Genomic DNA, 20,402 nt, shown 5'->3' with positions numbered 1-20,402 from the left:
GGGGTGCCTGCGTGAGATGACTTATTGCAAGCCAGCTATCATTTAATGTGCTTTTAGTGGTTATTTTAGGATGTCTCTCTCACTCTTCTCTTGATATGTCTTTAGTATTTGTACATACAGAAAAATGAAACCTGGATTGAAGTTCCAGAAGAGCCTTCTCTGGAACTTCAGAGTTCCCAAGGCTTTCTGGTGACTGCACTTGCGTCTCCAGAAACAAATTGGGAGGAACAAACAAGTGGGGTGTGTGGCAACCTTTTGAAACATCACCACATCTGATAAACTGCCTGTCCCAAAACCAAGTGTTGAGGAGCCTCTACACCAGCAGCAATTTTTTGCAGAACGGACTAGGATCTTGGAGACCATGGTTTAAATCTCCACTCAGTCCTTATGTACACTGAGTGACCCTGGGCCAGCTGCTCTTTTGGGGCAAGGCAGTTGGCAGAGGGAGAGGGGGGGAGAGAGAGTGTCAACCACCATCAGCACCAGTTTTCAAAACCTTTAGTGGAGCTGACCAGCATTAACTGATCTTCACAGAATTGTCCTGTTTATGCTACAGTGGTACCTTGGTTCTCAAATTTAATCTGTTTGATTCCCAAAATGGTTTGAAAACCAAGGCGCAGCTTCAGATTGGCTGCAAGAGCTTCCTGCACTCAATCGGAAGCCACAGAAGCCATGTTGGACGTTCGGCTTCTGTAAAACATTCACAAACCGGAACACTCAAGCGCTTCTTCTAGAACAGGGGTGGCCAAATTCCAAGAGACTGTGATCTACTCACAGAATTAAAAACTACCCCCTTTTTTAGGGGTTCAGGTCAAAGCTGTTGAGCTCTTTTTTGAGGGGGGTGGCCTGGCATTTTTACATTGTTTTGTGGTCAAAGAGGAACAGCAACTCACCAAAGGATCACTGGGATAAAAACAGCCTCGGTTTGTAAACTCCGTCTTCCGTTCTCCAACAATGGAGGGCACGGCAAGGGGGCGGGAAGGGGGCCAGCGATCGACCAAAACCTCGTAGGGATCGACTAATAGATCGCGATAGACCTGTTGGACATCCCTGTTCTAGAAGAATCTAATGTGCAGCCAGTTTCTACACCAGTTACAGTCTGTGGCGACATACATGGACAGTTTTATGATTTATGTGAATTGTTCAGAACTGGAGGTCAGGTTCCTGACACAAACTATATATATTTATGGGTGACTTTGTAGACAGAGGCTATTATAGCCTTGAGACGTTTGCCTATCTTCTTGCCCTGAAAGCAAAATGGCCTGATTGCATCACACTTTTATGTAGGAATCATGAGAGCAGACAGGTAACTCAAGTGTATGGGTTTTATGACAAATGCCAAACCAAATATGGCAATGCTAATGCCTGGAGATATTGCATCAAAAGTTTTTGACATGCTCGCAGTAGAATCATAGAATCATAGAGTTGGAAGAGACCACAAGGGCCATTGAGTCCAACCCCCTGCCAAGCAGGAAACAGTGTAACTAGATGAGCAAATCTTCTGTATACATGGGGGCCTATCTCCAGACATAAAAACACTGGACCAGATGCAGACCATTGAGCGCAACCAAGAGATCCCACACAAAGGAGCTTTTTGTGACCTTGTTTGGTCTGATCCAGAAGATGTGGACACCTGGGCCTTAAGTCCCCGAGGATCAGGCTGGCTGTTTGGGGCAAAAGTCACAAATGAGTTTGTCCATATCAACAACTTAAAGCTCATCTGCCGAGCCCACCAGCTGGTGCATGTTTGGTAAGAAGTTGGTCACAGTGTGGTCTGCTCCGAACTACTGCTATCAGTGTGGAATATTGCCTCAATCATGGCATTTGAAGGTGCAAATACAAGGGAACCAAAGCTCTTCTGTGCAGTTCCAGACTCAGAACGTGTGCTTCCTCCAAGAACAACCACACCATATTTCCTCTGAGATGTGGCTTTGCTGTCCCATACCCTTTTCTTTTGTGACGTACCTTTTTAGCACTTTGCTGCTGAAATGCTGCCTCTTGCCTTTTATATTTTTAAATTATCTAAATGTGTTGTATATGGGCAATAGGGATGCATCTTTCAATCTCTTTCTCTGTCTCTCCTCTTATCGCTACCCTACCTGTCTTGCCAGCTTTTGAAATGAAATGTCTCTGAACACCTACCTAGCTGTTTTGTAATACTTGTGATTTGTTTATTTTTAGTTCAGTTCTTTTTTTAAATAGGGACACTACATTTCCCCTTTAAAGAAATAAATCCAAACAGCAAAACATCAGAACTAGTTGGATCTTCTTTCATTCAAGGGGTTGATTTTGGGGAGGCTGTTGTTTTTTTGAATAAGCTGTTAAAAAATTCCAGCAGCAAAGTTGTATTTGGTGTGCATAATGAGACTTCCAAGCCCTGCTAGTGAGCACATTGCCAAGATGTATAAAAAATGTCCTGGTTTATATTTTGTTTTAATTCAGCATAAATACATGGTTTTAATGGCTGCCTCTGATCTCCCACCACCCGTTGCTTTTATTATCTGTTTTATTTTTTTAAGATTTAAACTAAAATGCAAAACCTTGTACAGGTATTTGGATTTGTACGTTGAAATAATGGTTCTGATTTTTCTCGGATACCTTGTCTTTTTAATAAAGTCATATCCTGAACTCAAGTCTCTAGGTTAAGCATTCAAAATAAAACCCTACATTGTTGATGTGGGAAAGATAATAATTCAGGATGGCTCCTCAAGGTTTCCAGTGGAAGCTATTAAATCTGTGAGGAGGTAGAAGCAAAGGGGGCAAGCTGTATCTCAACAAGTTGTCCCATCTGAGTTTCTCCCCATTCCTCCAGTACCTGCAAGAGAGTTGACTTGAGAAGGGGATGTTCACTAATATACCTGTTCACAATTCATCAGATAGAAGCCAGTAACCCTGCACTGGGGACCATGCTCTGGATGTTTCAAGTGCTGCAAGGCTTTGCCCTCTGGTCTACCAGAACTACCCTGTTTAGTTCCCAGAATATTAGCTTCTCGAGAGCTGGCAATCCTGCACTTGCTTCCTACTCAACTACAGTGAAGCATGGGAGGGAGTAGGCTAGATCAGAACCTTTCTCCCTGCAGTTACTGGGAGTTTTTTTTACTTGCAGGTGGTATTTTATTGGTGTGGGTGCATTAAAATACTGCACCCTTGCAGCCTTGAAGTGCTACACTGCACTCTAATTATACAACATGCGTTGACCAGGCTGCATTCTCACAGTGCACCTGTTTTCATGTGACTAATACTGTATCAGCTTTCATTTGTTCCTGCTTGGCTTTGTTTTGTGAGCCTCTTCATTGCTCATGTACCGTCTCTGACCTGTCAGCCTGCCAAGCATTATCTAGCATCTCTGTCCTTTTGAAACATGGAATGGTGTAATCTTAATTACTATTTATCATCGCTCAGATGATTGTGAACTTTGTACCCGTTCTTCTCTGGCCTAGCTCTGGCTGACACACCTTGGTACTGCGAGGCCTTGAAAATCCGCCCCAGAGTTGGTATCTCCACCCTCCACAAGAGAACTGTGAAGCCATTCATGCATGGTAGACAAGCAAGCTGAAATAGAACATCTTTCTGTCCGACTCTCTATCTCTGGCTTTATGATTTGAACAGATCCTTAGGGAGCGTTGTACAAGGCACCTCTCCTTTAATGGTCAAATTCAGGGCTTGATTTGAGGTGGGCTCAGCAGAACTCAAAGAATTATGCTCTGAGCATGTCAGAATCTTGACTAGAAATCCCTACACATTTAGCATCAGGAAAACATCTTACCTGAAAAGAGGGTCTGACTTCCAGACAGGTTAGAGGCTCCTCTCATTTCATAACCTAAACTTAGCACAGTTTATACTCCTTAAATCAACAAAAATTGCATACTTGGCCATGAATTTTAAGGCTGCAGTCTCTTGCACTCTTACTTGGGAGATTACATTGAGCAAACTTTGTTTTATTTACTTATTTTATTTTTCATCCTGCCTTCATCCAAGTTAAAGCCCCAGGTTTCTGAAAACAATAACTTTATTAAAGATTGTTCAGACTGTAACAATGGAATCATAACACAGAATTGGTAGAGTACATATTGTCAAATATCTGAACAACAACAACAGAATTATTCACTCATCATTGCACGTCTTCATGTGTCTATTGTAATAAACTGCAGGGAATATTCAGGCCACACCCAAATGCATAGCTCCTCCACAAATTAATCTGGGACAATCTGGCCTGCATTTGCTCTCTATTTCAGTTTTGAGAAGTTAAGAATGATATCCAAACAGCCTCTAACTGGTCATTTTTAGCATACTTAATCAGCTCCCAATTTATGTTAAACATTCAAGTAATGCCATTTCCCGAACATTATCCAGTCAGCCCTTTACCAGTTTTTGTAAGGATATGTTTGTACTGTTTCAACTACAAAAATAGAATAATAGAAAGATCATATACCTAAAAATAGAGAGTAATCGGCAATATCCCTTATCCAATAGCTCATAGCCATCTTATTCTAACAGGTTTCTCCATCAGAAGTGTCCTGAACAAGTGATATTTTTATAGGATTTTATGCCCAATGTGTTATGTACTGAAGTTCTCACCCTGGGCGAGCAGGGGGATACTGTAGATAGTTTTCACTCAGGTCCACATATGCAAATAAGGGATTGAAAGTGACGTTCAGTGATTGGATAGTTACAGAAAGTGGTTACTGTTGCGTTGTAGTGGAGCTCTATATAAGCAGGCTGGCTGAACCCTTCAATTCAGTTCTGTTCTGGCCTGTGAATAAACAAGAGCTGTTTGAAGAATTGCTGTGTCGTCTGATATGTTCACCCACAAATTAACACAATGCAAAAGCCATTACAAAAACCAATCGCTTGCAAAGTCATGTCTTAATGCTTGTGCTTGTTTTGCTAGCTACTTTCATTGCACAACCTATTGGTATGCCATTCCATTATACTGTACTTCCTCCTTCCCCAGATTTCCAATTCTTCTCAACCACCTGCTTTACAAATTTTCCAGTGACTAGCTAACTCCAAATGAACAGCTGTGAGCAAAATAATTATTAGGTCTTGGTGAACTTATATTGGTGTCATCTGGCTGCACTATTGCCAGTAGGGCCAGGGCCAGGTCAGGTGGGATTAATTGCCCTTTAATGTCTGGGATTTTGTAAATATCACTTCCCAAAAACCTTGAACATATACTATCACATATGGCCCATATGCACAGGTTTTGAGTTGTCCAAGGCAAGAGCTCTCCCTCACATTTTTTTTTCAAAAGTAGGTTATCTTTCCCAAACTGCATAACCCCTCACCCCAGCTCATCTGACCTTCAGTATTCATACGTGGGCAGTGATGCCAACTAATATATAGAATGATGAAAGATAATGAGATAACATACATAATCTTAAACTTTTATTTTCCTTATTTGAGCGATGCATATCGTACCCCTCAATAAAATTCTTGACAGGTATTTTGGAGTGCTTTGGGACTAGTTTGACAGGTAAAATACACTTTATCTGTATTGTATATTAATTGCTGCTAGTCAGATTGAGTATAGTGTTTCTAAACTGTTGTGACATATTTGACACCTAGCTAAATAAGAAAACAAGGGCACTATATTTGAGTTATGCTGGCTGAATGGTCTTAGGAAGTGGCTAAGTGCTCTTAGCGCTGCTTTGCCAGTCCAGATGGAATTACACCTCCAGCATGACACTTAAGCTGCTGGTATGTTGGCAGAGATACTGCGCTGGCAAAGTGACACTGGTAGATAGGACAGGTGCGGTGGGGAAAGCAGAATGGGATAGAATCATGGGTGTGCCCTGAGCAGGGCATAGTTACACCTCTTCATTTCCAAGACATGCCCATTTGACAGTGGAACATTATGCCAGGTCTGAGGTTGGTGCAAGTAATTTTGCCTCCCATAGAAGTTAACAGGGAGGGGGGAATTGCATAAAAAAATAGCAGCCCTCCCACCTCCTTCCCCACCCACCTCAGAATGATAAGAGCATACAGGAGACAGCAAACCTTTTCAGCAGGGGGCCGGTCCACTGTCTCTCAGACCTTGTGGGGGGCCGGACTATATTTTTTTGGGGGAATGAACGAATTCCTACGCCCCACAAATAACCCAGAGATGTATATTAAATAAAAGAACACATTCTGCTCATGTAAAAGCACGCTGATTCCCGGGCCGTCCGTGGGCCGGATTTAAAAGGCAATTGAGCCAGATCTGGTCACCGGGCCTTAGTTTGCCTACCTATGGCTTAGGATATGCCTTCCACTGGCATATCTGTAGCATGGTGTGAGTAGAGAACTGTTTTGCTTGGGTGTAATCCTGTACTCGCCTAGGAGTAAGCCCAGCTGAACTTAATGAGACTTCAGAATCGCTATGTATAGGATTGCAGTTTAAAATGTGTCTTTAGTGGTAATTTCATCCTTGGTTGGGTGAACAACAACATTTTAACAGAAGGATTTGCTTGTGCAGAGGGGGGAGGGTGCAGGTTATAATAGTTTTAAAGCTTAACATGTAAGCATTGTGTGATACTGTTTTGAGATTCCAAGGTGTTTGAGAGTCTGTTCATGATCAATAAACAAATTTGTGTTTTTGAGTATTGTTTTAATGAAAGAAAGGTAAATAATTGTGACATAACTCAAAACCCTAAGTTTCTGATTTAACTATTTGGCTTTTGAAACTTTCAGGTTCTGGTAGGTAAAATTCAAAATTGTGACATTTTGAAAATGGGCGTTTTGAAACAGAGTGCAGTATACTTACACAAATACTTACATTTTGGCTCAAAAGCCTTTCTGTTACTTTATATCATTTTCAGTTTCATACAATATCATGTTTGGAATACCTGCAAGTTTAAATTATTGAGTGAATTTAAATTATTGAGTGAATTTAAAGTTTTATTGGGTACGAGGAAACCGTGTACATTGTCAAATGTGTTTCCCAAATCCCTCTATTTTATCCTTCTCTAAACTGTAAATTACAAATCTGAAATTCACAAACTGAATGCTACATAAATTGTATAACTTTTTTTTTTGAAGGATTGGAGAAAAGATTTTTCATCATTCCTATTTTAAAATCCAAAAGCTCCTTTCAGATTTGAGTTCAACACTGGCGAAGTGAGAATTTAAAGTTTGGCAGCTGCCATTCACACAGGTTCCCTCCCCTCCCCGGCCTCTGAGGTTTCGCCCTTGGTTGCCCGTAGCAACCCACCTAAGATGTCGCTCCCTCATAAGGTGAGACGCAGGCCGCTATGAATGTACGGAGATTACGTATTGGGGTGGGAGGGGGAAGGGCTAAGGACCCGTTGCGGATGGCAACACCGTCCAAAGACAATGGGAACGATCGTAGTAGCTATTCGATCGGCGGTTGGTTGCTACCTCCGTCGCTCAAACCACATAGCGCGGGGGAGCCTCGCGAGCGTTTAACGGATTGGCGAATTTGTGATGTCAGTCGGCGCTCAGTCCGGCCGGCCCACTACTATAGCGATTGGGACTTTCCCCTTATCAGTGTCTTTTTTTTTAATGCCATCTACCGTTCCCCCCCCCCCAGCGCGCTCCGATTGGCCGTTATGATGTCACTTGCTGGGAGGTTTGGAGCTGGGAGGCCTGCTTGTCCTCTGATTGGGCAAACGAGCTGTCGCTCGCCCCCGTCTTAGAGGAAGATTGGACGAGGCAGCGCGGCAGGCGGGGAGAAGAGTGGTGGTAGACGGGTGCTGCTGTTTGGGGCTCGGGACCGGCTCCGGGGCAAGGCCCGCCTGAAGGCAGCGGCGGGTGCTGAAACAACGGGAGCTGGGGAAGAGAAGGTATGAAACGAAGTGGGGTGGGGAGGAGGATAGGGCTATATGAGGGGAAGGGGGTGGAGTTAAACAAAGCAGGGGGAAGACTAAAAGGGGGGGGAGAGGAAAGCATAAAGCGGAGGTGGGGGGGGGCGAGGAGAAACTGAGAGAGCAATGGGGTCCGCGGTAGAGAAGAGGGACCTCTAACTGGGCCGCTGGTGGAGAGCGAATTTAGGGGAGGGGGCTAAAGAAATGGTGGCCTTGAATAGGCCAGGTGGGAGGGAAGCGGGTAGGAGGAAACGTGGGCTGGGCGAGCAGCGGCGAGAGCACGAGAAGGCGGCGGGGAAGACCGAGAGGAGCAGAAAGCTGAGGAGAAAGGAGCCGCGTGTGGTGCGCTGGTCAAGGGAGGCTGCGGAAGGGTAGGGGGCAAACTGAGGCCAGCCCCCTTGCAAGCGGCGGCTGGTGGGCTGAGGGAAGTGTGGGGGAAGGGCCTGGAAGCTGTGGCGTGGGGGGGGGGAGGTTTGAGTAGGGTGTATCGGGGGTCTCGAGAGCTAAAGGGCAACCACGTGGGCTAGAGGAGGAAAGGAAAGGGGTTGGTGGGCTTGGGCTGTGTGGAGGGGTTAAACGTTAAAAGTTGGCCTGGAGAAGTGCGGGCTGGGGGAACTCCCTTTTCTGGTTTCCCCGGTGTTGTTGGGAAACGAAGCAACCTGAAGCAGGGACTTCGGAAAGGATGGTGCAGGTGGATGTGGGAGGGGTTACTCCACAATTCGGGGGAGGGGGGTAGTTCGGGAGCGGAGGGTCAGATTGGATGAAGGATTCTTGGAGTGGAGCGCGACTATCATTGTAGGTTTGGCTTGTAAACCACATTCGGTACAGTAGGCTAGAGTGGTGGTATGCAAATTTTAAAAATCGAAAGAGCCTGTGAATTATAAGGGCTGTTTGGTGTTGTTCTGAAGAAAAGTATAGGTATGCTTTATTATGCAACAGTGATTTGGGGAAAATATTGCCCTACCTTACAAGGTTGTTGTATGAACTGCTGTGTAGTGTTTGAAACTCCCATTGTTCTAGGAGCATTTTGCAACGGGGAATTTCATTAGTGCGAGCAGTTTCTGAGCTCTGGGTGCAGTACTGTGCCTAAGATTTTAGATTAAACTGCAGAGTGGGAGGAAAGGAAGATCTTTTTCTGCCTCCCCACTTCCAGGTACTCTCTGAAGACTAGAGAAGAGACCCTCTTAAGAATATTGGGGGGGCGGGCAGGGGAAGGACTAGACCGTGTGAAAAATGAACATAATACTTTAGCTGCAGTTCATTCTTTTTCAGCTTTGTATCCTTCTTATTAAAAAATTGTGCCTAGACATTCCATTGTTGCGTCCATAACCTAGGTTCAAAGTGCCATTTAGCTTCTAGCTTTCATATCTCAGTTTCTAACATTGCTACTGTGATAAAGTATGTCAGCACTCCCCAATTTGGTCCCCTCCATATGTTTTTGACTGCAGCTCGTATCTTCCCTGATCACTGACCATGTTGTCTGGAACTGATTGATGTGGGCACCCAGAAAGAGCACTGTAGGAAAGCTAAGTAGTATCTATTTACAGGCTTCCCATAGGCACCTGGTTGTCTGCAGTGAGAACAGGATGTGGGACTTGACTGGCCTTTGATCTGATTCAGCTGAGCTCTTGTATTCTTAAATGGATGCATGGTGAAATGTAGATGGGGCTGTAAGCATCAGTGTACTTCACTATCTATTGAGTATAGTTCTGTTTCCCAGTAGAGTGCTAGGAGCCTGGAGGAAGATGGTGAAATGTAGATGGGGCTGTAAGCATCAGTGTACTTCACTATCTATTGAGTATAGTTCTGTTTCCCAGTAGAGTGCTAGGAGCCTGGAGGAAGATGGTAGTGGGTGTGGTATAGTTATGGTCAAGATGACCAAGAGCATAATGGGTACCGGTAGTTTGGAGACTAGCAGATTATTGAGTGGGGGAAAGAGGCGATTAGAGAACCTTTGGATAGTATACAACTTTATTTATTTCATAAAATTTATACACTGTTTGATTGTAAACAAACAAACCTCAAATTAGAACCTCTTAAAAAGGATTAATTATGAAAAGTTCTTGCTTTCTGATCCCATGTTTGCAATCTTCAGAAAATGAATTGAAATCCCCATTTCAAAGAAGGTCTTTTAGGTTTTGTACACCATGTTTTAACTGGTGTTTTTTTTACTGCAGACGAATTCTGGAGGCTGAAAGCCCCATTGAATGTAGTGAGACTCATCCTTAAGTAGACATGGATTGGATTGTGCTCTAAATTGTGATATTAATAATAATAATAATAATAATAATAATAATAATAATAATAATAATAATAATAATTTATTTGTACCCCGCCCATCAGGCTGGGCTTCCCCAGCCACTCTGGGCAGCTTCCAACAAAGATTAAAAGTACATTAAAATGTCACACATTAAAAACTTCCCTGAACAGGGCTGCCTTCAGATGTCTACTATGTGATCCAGGGGGTTCAACTTTTGAGTGGGCTATTAGGTAACTGGAACAAGAAAGTAATACTTTCTAGAAGGAGGAGATAGCAGGGAAATTAATGGCAAGGAACTGTTTTATGTGTGGCTAAGAGTGTGTGAACACCAAGTAGGGTAGATTGATTTAAATCAGGAAGAATAAAAAACAAATTTAAAATACTGATTTTAAATTGTTTCCCATTGATTCTACAAATTATTTCTAAAACTATGGTGTAAGACACCAATAAACTATGTTATTTACACAGTTTAATTCTTTCAACCAGGCTTTACACCTCTTTGTCATGTTGTATGTACATTTTGTATGCTCTCCTTTCTTACCAGTACAAAAAATGTCTTTAAAATATTCCTGTATGGGGCCTGTCATAATCAGGTTTCATGATTGTTTGGAGGTTAATAAGCATTTCTTCTCAGAAGTAAGTCCCATGGAGCTCAGTGAGACTTACTCCTAGAAAGAGAGTATAGAATTGGAACCTTAGCACAAGAATATTGGAACATGCAGACTGGACAGTTTGTCTTCTCTTCTTCCCAATGTTCTTCTCTGCTTCACCCTGCCTTTGCCCATCCCACCCTCACAAATACAAGCAAAAATAAAATACACATGAATGATATGTCATAGCAAGGCTTCATAGTTTGTAGGCAGACTAGAATAGATCTATTTTCTCCAGGTGAAAATGCATGTATATGTTTGGCAGATAGTGTAAATACTCATATTTGAGAAATTGTCAAATTGGCCTTTTATGTACAGAAGCCTCATTTAACTCAATGTATATGACACTGATTCTGTGGGTAGCTGGAGGACTAACCTGCCTTTATTAAGATTTTTTAATATTAACCTAAATTATTTGCAGTTTAAACAATATGTTTAAATATATGCATATATATATATATATATATATATATATATATATATATATTACCTTGTAAGTAGGAAATATTTCAAAAACTTGCAAGTAAGTCTAAATAGAAAAACTAAAGGGAATTGTTTTAGTATAATGTGAGGAGAAGATGACATTCTCAGTTGAGAAAAGTGTTTAAAGAGTTGAGGGATGGGGTTGGTTGGGGCTGTGGATTTCATAATGGAATTTAAAATTTTTGAAAGCTCAGAACTGTTAGAGATGTGCATCCTTGTGGGGCTGTATAAATAAGTACAGGCTCTCTGGTGGTCTGAAAAAGGATTTTATGGTAGTGACTGGCCTAGGGGGAATTCTCCAGGCTGCCTCCCATGTTATCTGGATGCATTTTGAGAAGGTTTAAAATGAGACTGAAATGTGAGACCAGAAAGTCATAGTGACAGAGGTTAGGATTAAAGAGGGGGCAAGCATGCCGGAGAACATGTGTTGGGGGATTCTGGCTCTCCTAGATCTTTAAAAACAACAACAACAACAACTTTGAAATCACATGTTTCTGATGGAAAGGAAAAGAGAGGGAGACTGAAATGTGATAGTAGGCCAGAACAGAGATTGGGTTAGGATAAGTACATGATTGCACTTAGCAAATCAAGGTATGGATTTTGAAATTTCTTGTCCCCCCCCCCCCTTATTGCTGGTGGTGACAACTGATTGAACAAAGATTAAGAGTGGGTTACAACAAATGTTACAGGTTAAATGAGGCAAAAGTTGTGTTGAAATGCTACAGGAAGGCTTGGAAGCTATCATCTTTCTACTTAAGGCTCATATATAATTCTTATTTTAAAAAAATCAAGGATGCGTTATGGATATGTTATGATGTGCACACACATTTTCTCTCTCCTGCAATTTTGTGATGGGCATGCTAAGCCTTCCTTATTTTCATGTGGCTTAATTGCAACTGTCAAAAGTGGGTTCTTAATAGTAATTTAATGTTGTACATGCAACCTCATGTCCTTGGGAGTTTGCTAACTAAGAACGTGCATGTGAGTCATGGGCGTAGCCAGGATTTATGTTGGGGGGGGCAGGACCTTTGTTTTTTTTTGGGGGGGGGCAGAACTGAGCTATCTGCATCTCATATTATTAAGTATATTTATTTACCTGTACCCCCCCCCCGGCTATGCCCATGGTGTGAGTGTGAGTGAGTGTGTGTGTGCTTTAGGGGCTGCTGCGTTACACTAAGTCAGTGTTTCCCAACCTTTTTTGGGCAAAGGCACACTTGTTTCATGAAAAAAATCTCGAGGCACACCACCATTAGAAAATGTTTAAAAAATTAACTCTGTGCCTATATTGACTATATATAAAGTAACTCTCTTTAATAGGAATCAAATAAACACAAGGAAAGTATTTTATAATTACTTTATTATGAAATAGTAAGTAAACAGAAATATGAAAAATTATAAAATACTTTATTCAGTGCGCCTTTTGTCCCTCTCCTCGAAATGCTCCAACTCAATGTTCCTCCGCGGGCTGGCCATTGGAGAGCCGTGTCGCCCACACCGCAGCCCAATACAATATGAACCCTCCCCTCGCAAGCGGCAACCCCTCCACACTCCCCACCTTAAGCCTCCACACGCACCCTGCCCAAAGAGATGCCCGCCCGCGTGCGAGGGGATCCTTTACCTCAGCATCCCGCCAAAAAAAAAAAAAAAAAGAGGGCGGGAGACTGCGGTCCCTCAGAGGCTGGGCGTTAGGAAGAAGCAGCCGCCTTCATCCAAGCAGGAGCAGCAGCAGCTGTAGCTGTAGTAGCGCCAAGCTGTGCCGGGGACTCCGTGCCCATGAGGGGAGGGGGGAGAGAGAGAGGAGAGGCAGCAGGTCGCCCTCTTAAGTCACGCGCGCGCAGGCACCACCACGCATCCCTCGCACCCTCTCGCAGAGCCCCTGCTCAGCACCTCCCGCCTCGGGGACGCCCGTCATGAGCCGCTGAGAGGCCGCCAAGCCTCCAGGCCGCTCCCATTCAGCCTTAGGCGCGCGCCCGCCTCGGGAAAAGCGGTGCTGGGAGGCGGAGAGAGAGAGAGAGAGGACGCCGCTGGCCGCGTCCCACCCTCAGTCAGTCGGCTCGGAGTTACTGAGGAGAGGGAGGTGGGGACGACGGCGCGTCTGTTCCGCTCGGGGCCAGCGCGCCCCCGCCCCCCTCTCCAGAATCCCCAACTAAATACGATGCGCTAAGGGAGGGGGGAGAACCCACCTACAAAGAGGACGCCTTTCTGCAGGGCGCCTAAGGCCTCTCTCCGCCCGACTCGCCCGCCTCCCTCCCACGGCACACCAGGCAACGTCTCGCGGCACACTAGTGTGCCGCGGAACACCAGTTGGGAAACACTGCACTAAGTCAAATCATTAGCCCATTTAGCTCAGTATTATCAACACTGATGGCAGCATCTCTCCAGGTTTTAGACAGGATACTTTCCCAGCCCTATCAGGAGACACCAGGATTTGAACCTAGACTTTTTGTGTGCAAAGCATGTGCTCTAGCCTTTCCCGTTTGAATTAAACTCTTAGGAACTTTGGCTCATTACTTCCTGTCCATCCGTCTCTCTACAGTTTCCATGGTTCCTTATAATCACCAGAGGGGTCAAGGTAGATTAAGGATAACGGAGTGGTCAGATTTTTCATACATAAGCTCAGGATGACACACATGAAATACCCTAAATCCTCCACAAGCTCTTTTGTGGCAGCTTACAAGAATGAAGAAGAAGAAAAAAATAACATTAGTATAACCTCTAAAAACATTAACAATGCATTTTGCAGAACAAAATGAGGACTTTAGACCAAATGAACCTTAAAGCTCAGCTACTCTGTAAGAATATTTACCTTCTGGATGTTAAATGACCCCTAATAGTTAAACACTCCCTGCCCCTTTGAAACACAATGCATGTGTATTCTGTAAGCATTACGATGCTATAAACGTGGTAGGTGCAACTTTGTGGGGAAATGTTGGAGGATTCTTTCAAACTGATGTGTATATACAGTAATTCAGAGTTCTGTAGCTAATAATTGAGGAAATATGAACATTCCAAAGTGGGGCAAGGCACCATGGAAAAGAAGTGAAAGAAGCTGGTGGGGGTGGATAGTGAGGTTATTTGGCTTTCCCACAGTATCACAAATGTACATGGTAGGTATCTGTGACTGGAATGAAAATCAGAGGATTTGGCAGTTTCTGGAGCAGGGACAAAAGTAGGGGGAAGTGAACATGTTAAGCAAGAGCTTAATAGTATTTTTGGTCCTGCATTTGTTGGATAAATGTGGGTTTTGTTCTAAAGTGCCAGCAAGCTCTGTGTGTGAAGTAGGAGAAGTAGCTGCAGAGATGTATGTTGATGAATAGGTAAAGGTACCCCTGACGGTTAGGTCCAGTCACGGACGACTCTGGGGTTGTGCGCTCACCTCGCTCTATAGGCTGAGGGAGCGGGCATTTTTCCACAGACAGCTTCTGGGTCATGTGGCCAGCATGACTAAGCCGCTTCTGGCGAACCAGAGCAGCGCACAGAAACGCCATTTACCTTCCCGCCAGAGCGGTACCTATTTATCTACTAGCACTTTGACGTGCTTTTGAACTGCTAGGTGGGCAGGAGCAGGGACCGGGTAGCAACGGGAACTCACCCTGTTGCGGGGATTCGAACTGCCGACCTTCCGATCGGCAAGCCCTAGGCTCTGTGGTTTAGATCACAGCGCCACCCACATCCCCACATTGATGAACAACACCCTTCTAAAACCTGAAAGCCAGGCTTCGCACTTGTACTTAATGTAAATTGACCAGAAACTCATACTGAATAAAAGCATAACCAGCATACTTCAAAATCATTGGTTGTAAGCAGCTGGGATAGAGGATAAAGGGTGGTTGAAAAGCGAGTAGGGCACTAGTTTTATTTGCAAGGTTGTTATTATCAGTTGGTTCTTTGTTGTGTCTTGCTGAGGAGTCAAAGGGGAGTGGAGAGAAGTGAAAGATGATGTTGCTATAAAATGGAGGAAGATAAGCAAACCAGGGCAGTATTGACCTAAATATAACTTTGTGTGTGTCAAGATATACTTGTTGGTGAATTATGTAGACTCTGTGCACACTTTTTTCTTTGTGGCCCATAGGTAACAAAGTGTTTCAGTGTTGAGCAGTTTCCAAAGGGTGCTGTATCTAGTGTTTTATCACCTTCATTTTTTTGGCTGTGTTTCAGTTTCTGACGAAACCCAAAGCAAGCAGCAGAAGAGTCTTTGAACATTTTCCTGCTCTGGAATCTTGGACTAGAGGAAGGAGGAGGGGAGAGTGAAGTTGCAGCTGTTCCAGAGGACTTGTCCCATCTTGTAGTCCGTGTGGGAAATTAAGACTCAAGGAAGTTGCTGCATGTGGACTCTTTGAGACAGTAAGTCACGTGGGTTTATATGCAACTACCTTGGCTTAGTTACAAAACAGTTTTTGTCTCTGGATAGGCAGAGAGCAGCAGAAATAGGAGTCCTCCTGCTGGGAGACAGCTTTCTCTCTTCGGGAGATCTTTAGAACTTTAACAACTCTCTTAGTGGTAATGATTGCTTTTAGGTTTTATTTTTTAAATGGGGTTTGAACATTTTTTAATTAGATTTTTTCTTTCTTTAAATAACTGTGGAGAGTTAGCTTGATAGTGTGAGTTTTAGTACATTTTCTGCTACATGCATTTGCTTTTCCTTTTCCAGAAATGCTTTCTCTGAAGAAATATTTCACTGAAGGACTCATCCAGTTCACCATTCTCCTCAGCTTAATAGGTGTGAGGGTGGATGTAGATACTTATCTGAACTCGCATCTTCCCCCTCTGCGAGAGATCTTTTTGGGCCAGAGTTCTGCTTACACCCAGACACAGTTCCACAACCTGCGGAACACTTTAGATGGCTATGTCATCCATCCAAAAAGTGTAGATCTGGACTATTATTTCACAGCTCGACGGCTTCTTAACCAGGTGAGGGCCCTGGATAGGTTCCAGGTGCCCACCACAGAAGTCAGTGCCTGGTTGGTACACCGAGATTCTGAAGGTTCTGTCTCTGGTGCCCAACCCAATACAGGCATTGCCCTTGAGAATGGCAGTGGCTTGCAAGATGGAACTGTTCCAGACAATGAAGTGAGGGAAAATGGAGCAGAACAAGGATTTGGTGAAGAATTGGAAGACCTAGGTGCTGTGGCTCCTCCAATGAATGGTGATCTAACCAAAGAGGTAGGTTGTTGCTCTCAGGCACAATCTGTGGACTGGTGTGGTGGGGAAAAGAGAACTATTTGAGTATATATTTGTGACTTGCAGCTATAAAAATGCTACTTATTGTCAATAGCTTAATATTTCAGTGATTTGGGTAGGATACTGGGAAATTTCTCTTTTTGGTAAGATGTTTGTTGGTCTGAAATTAGAGCAGTTCTTTTGTTGCAGCTTTCAGGAGGCATCTCAATAACACCGCCTGCTTATTTTGCAGCATTAGGTAATAGTCTCAATGCACGTATCAAATGGATAGTGATTTACTCAGCTCTGGAGTACTTCCAGGAGATTTTTCTACTTGGTTTTCAAGGGAGCAATGGGTAAAGCAGGTCTCCTGCTCTGTCCTAGTTTCTAATTCCAGTGTACAATGACTGCCTAGTGCCTTCCTTTTCCCACCCCTTACTGTCTCATAAGGTTTTCTTTATGAAAGCCTGTTCTGGTTTGACCTGTTTGTATTGTGCCTTGCTTAGTGATGATTTGAATTAGCTGGCTTGTTTACTTGGATGCTCAAATTCCTCTCCCAAACACAGGGTGGAATGGTCATGGAGAATCTCTTCCAGACCACCATTAATCCCTGATACTTTGTGTTGAAAATGGACAGTATTACTAGAGCCAGTGGCCAGGCTGGGAGTTGCTGAAACAGCTGCTGTGGCTGCCTACCGCTCTTGTCATGTTTTCTCATCCCTACAATTGGCAAAAATAGGCTGAAGGTTTCTGAGATCTTATCCTTGGAAACTGAAAGTGAAATATCTCAGTTTGCGGGGTTTCCCCTACAGAAGAAGTAGATAACTGAGAAATGGAGAATGACCCACTCAGATAGGAGTGTGTGTGAGGGTGTGCATGTGCCTGTGGGGTGCTTGGAAGAGGAGATTGCAGCTAAATAATTGAAGGTTTTTTGTTTTGTTCTGGTAAAGCAGGGGATACTAGGGGGGAGTCTTGTTTGCATCCTTAAATACATCTTTTGTGTTCTGGATTATTGTTACTGGAATGAGGAATAAGATGGTTGTACTAGAATTTCTCATATTTTAAGACTGCTATCTTTAAAATATACATTTTAACTACCCATTATTGTAATTTTAAAAATGAGAATACTGCGTTAAAAAGTTGAATAGCATTTTTTTTTGTATACCGGTATTTAAAAAGTTCTATGAATAGTGACTTGCTGAGATGTGCAAAGCAATTTGTAAGGGAAGTGTGAGGGTTGCTGGTACTTTCCTTTGTGTGTGTATGCACACGTGTACTTTCTATTGCTAGGGTTACAATGTAAAAAACACAAATATAAGACTAGGGTTTTTTGTGGACAAGGACAATCAGTAGGCTCTTCAACCATGAATCTGAAGACCAACACAATATAAAGGCCCCCAAAGGGTGAACAAGTTTTGTGTTGGTCTCATGGCAATGAAAAAGTGGGAGTTACTGAGGCGTGGCTGATTCTGACTTTGATCAAGGTGTGTGTGTGTGTAGGACAGGGATAGAAATTGTGCAATACAGAGAAGCTCCTATTCTGGAGCAGCCTTTAGGGTTAATTCATTTTGCTTCCTATCTTTTTGTGCTGGTCATGTGTGATCCGGGGCCGGAATGGACTTGCCATGGGTTCATTAGAAGTATATAATATTTCATACTGCACTTAAGTACTTGGAGCACTTCTTGTTCATAATGCTACAGCAATGCAAGGCACCAAGCCATTTTCCTATTCCTTATTGTCAGTTGTGGACTGAGTAAAGTCTGATTTGCCTTAGTGAATTGATAGCTGAGACTATATTTGAATTGGGTTCTTTCCCATTCATGGCTCACTTTGTTAATCGCAATGTTAGACCAATTATGTGCTTTCACTACTGATGTGCTGATACTGATCATGCACAAAACTTCAGGGTCGTGGTGGGGATAGGGACATAGTCACTTTGCTTGTAATGAGGTAGTGAGTCACACTCCTTTTTTTAGTTGTGCAGAGAACTTAAATTCAGACACAGGCTGCAATACAGTCTGGATATGAGAGAGATGATACAAGCTTTGATGGTCCCCAGCGGCACTTGTCCCCTCCTAAATGGGAAGTCCCTGAACACAAAAGGAGGACAAAAAGGAAGGGTTTGGTAGACATGTAGAGTTGTATATATGCACAGTCCCACTAAATGAACTCTTACGGTAGAGTGCTCAAACTGCCACATAAAGGCTACATATTTTCTCGTTATGAGATACGGTTTTAGTGCTAGTGGTTTACTGGGTGATGCACAGATTAGAAGCAGGCTTAGGGTTTGCTTTGGATGGACAATATAGGGTTTATTGGATATAGGTGGACAGGTGTTATGTCCGTAGAGGAGCAGCTCAAGTGAAGATAATATGCTTCAGGAAAGGCATTGTGAAGGGAGGTTTGGCTCTGGTTTGTGTTTAAGCACTTGCTAGATGCAACGTGGATAGAATTTTCTGAGCTGTTTGGATAGAATTTTCTGAGCTGTTTTCAAGAAGGACACTGACAAACTGGAACGTGTCCAGAGGAGGGCAACCAAAATGGTCAAAGGCCTGGAAACGATGCCTTATGAGGAACGGCTAAGGGAGCTGGGCATGTTTAGCCTGGAGAAGAGGAGGTTAAGGGGTGATATGATAGCCATGTTCAAATATATAAAAGGATGTCACATAGAGGAGGGAGAAAGGTTGTTTTCTGCTGCTCCAGAGAAATGGACATGGAGCAATGGATCCAAACTACAAGAAAGAAGATTCCACCTAAACATTAGGAAGAACTTCCTGACAGTAAGAGCTGTTCGACAGTGGAATTTGCTGCCAAGGAGTGTGGTGGAGTCTCCTTCTTTGGAGGTCTTTAAGCAGAGGCTTGACAACCATATGTCAGGAGTGCTCTGATGGTGTTTCCTGCTTGGCAGGGGGTTGGACTCGATGGCCCTTGTGGTCTCTTCCAACTCTATGATTCTATGATTCTATAGTGTTAAGCAGTTGTGACTGCTTAACAAAAACAACCTTAACATATTTATAACAGGAAATAAGTTTTTCAGCTGAAGGCCTTCCTAAACGATCAGGTTCTGGCCAAATGCCTAAAACACTGAAGTGTTATAGCAGTAGTGATTATTGCAAGGTCAATTGTGAATGCCATGGAGGATGACGAACAGAAGAAAGGGCTGTCATGAGCAGTTTTGTGCATTGTCCAAAGTTGTGAGCAATAGGTATGGGAAACCATGTTCAACTGATCACGCAGCTCTAAAGCTCATTGGGTGGCTTATGCAGGTCACCATCTCTTAGCCTGCCCACTGATTTTTGAGAAGCTAAAATGTTTGTCAGAGCTCTTTGGGAGAAAGGCAATATATCTTGTGATCAGGGTAGCAATGAGGTTCAGCTATTATGGCCCTAAGCCCTGTGATTAGAGACTTGTTTCTGGAAGAAACCGCAATTTGGACCATGGATTTACTGTACATCATTGGGCATATCTTGCTCTTTTCTACAAATAAAATGGGAATAGTTGCCTGTCTCACAGGGTGGCTATGAGGGTGAATATTATCGGGAATACAAAGCAATTGGTATGAGTTTTGGAGTCCCTCACTCCCTATAGAAAAGGAAGGAACAGCAGAAGTAGCAGTGGCTTGTGAGTTTGTTGAGAAAGGAGAGGCTTCAGCAACGTGAAGGTTTTTTATGTGTAGGTGAGCTGTGTAGGACTTTGGTTTATCCTATTGTATCTGCAGAAGTGGTTATAAATGCTTTGCGTATGAAAATAAGGGCCAGGTGTGAGTAGCATGAGACCACTTTTGTGTTGTCTAGGGCTTTCCTTTTTTGCATCATAAAATATCATGCAACTCCCTAATGCGTTGCTGAATTTGTTTTTTATTTTAAGCCCCATTTCTCAGCATATGTTCTTTGCTCACTGGATGCAGTGAGTTTGCTAGGAACCCTAGCTGGCTTAGACTGGATCCACTGCCGGGAAGAATTTGGGCTAATCCAAATACCAGCTTGTGTGGGAGGTAAGCATTGCTGCAACCCTCAAAACACTACCTCCCTCACCCCCACGCA

At 43.4% G+C, this 20,402-nt stretch overlaps 1 protein-coding gene, 1 long non-coding RNA gene and 1 pseudogene across 6 annotated transcripts in view; 2 read left to right on the top strand and 1 right to left on the bottom strand.

The window, feature by feature from the left end:
- Positions 1–833: 833 nt before the first annotated feature.
- LOC307200989 (serine/threonine-protein phosphatase 6 catalytic subunit-like) lies at positions 834–1,995 on the top strand (annotated as a pseudogene). The gene is made up of 2 exons (XR_013843901.1): positions 834–1,403; positions 1,473–1,995. The product of XR_013843901.1 is annotated as a serine/threonine-protein phosphatase 6 catalytic subunit-like (transcript).
- Positions 1,996–3,183: 1,188 nt separating this feature from the next.
- LOC307201118 lies at positions 3,184–7,514 on the bottom strand. The gene is made up of 4 exons (XR_013832557.1): positions 7,193–7,514; positions 6,746–6,827; positions 4,579–4,753; positions 3,184–3,994 (listed from the first exon to the last, which is right to left on the bottom strand). It is a non-coding gene; the product is annotated as an uncharacterized lncRNA (long non-coding RNA).
- A 133-nt stretch (positions 7,515–7,647) lies between these two features.
- The window catches only part of NFE2L1 (NFE2 like bZIP transcription factor 1), a 32,428-nt gene continuing 19,673 nt past the window's right edge, over positions 7,648–20,402 (top strand). The window contains exons 1-3 of one of the 4 annotated variants that reach the window (XM_079949524.1): positions 7,648–7,784; positions 15,357–15,542; positions 15,850–16,361. In XM_079949524.1, the coding sequence (XP_079805650.1) occupies positions 15,852–16,361 (510 nt within the window). In that variant the 5' untranslated portion in view covers positions 7,648–7,784; positions 15,357–15,542; positions 15,850–15,851. Of the gene's footprint in view, positions 7,785–7,986; positions 8,177–11,373; positions 11,790–15,356; positions 15,543–15,849; positions 16,362–20,402 lie in introns of those variants that run through there. The other 3 variants (XM_079949521.1, XM_079949522.1, XM_079949523.1) reach the window with 3 other exon arrangements.

Source organism: Podarcis cretensis (assembly GCF_951804945.1).
Source record: "Podarcis cretensis genome assembly, chromosome: 13".
Taxonomy (NCBI): Eukaryota; Metazoa; Chordata; class Lepidosauria; order Squamata; family Lacertidae; genus Podarcis; species Podarcis cretensis.
The sequence above is the reverse complement of the archived record's forward strand: the minus strand, read 5'-3'. Positions and strand labels throughout refer to the sequence as shown.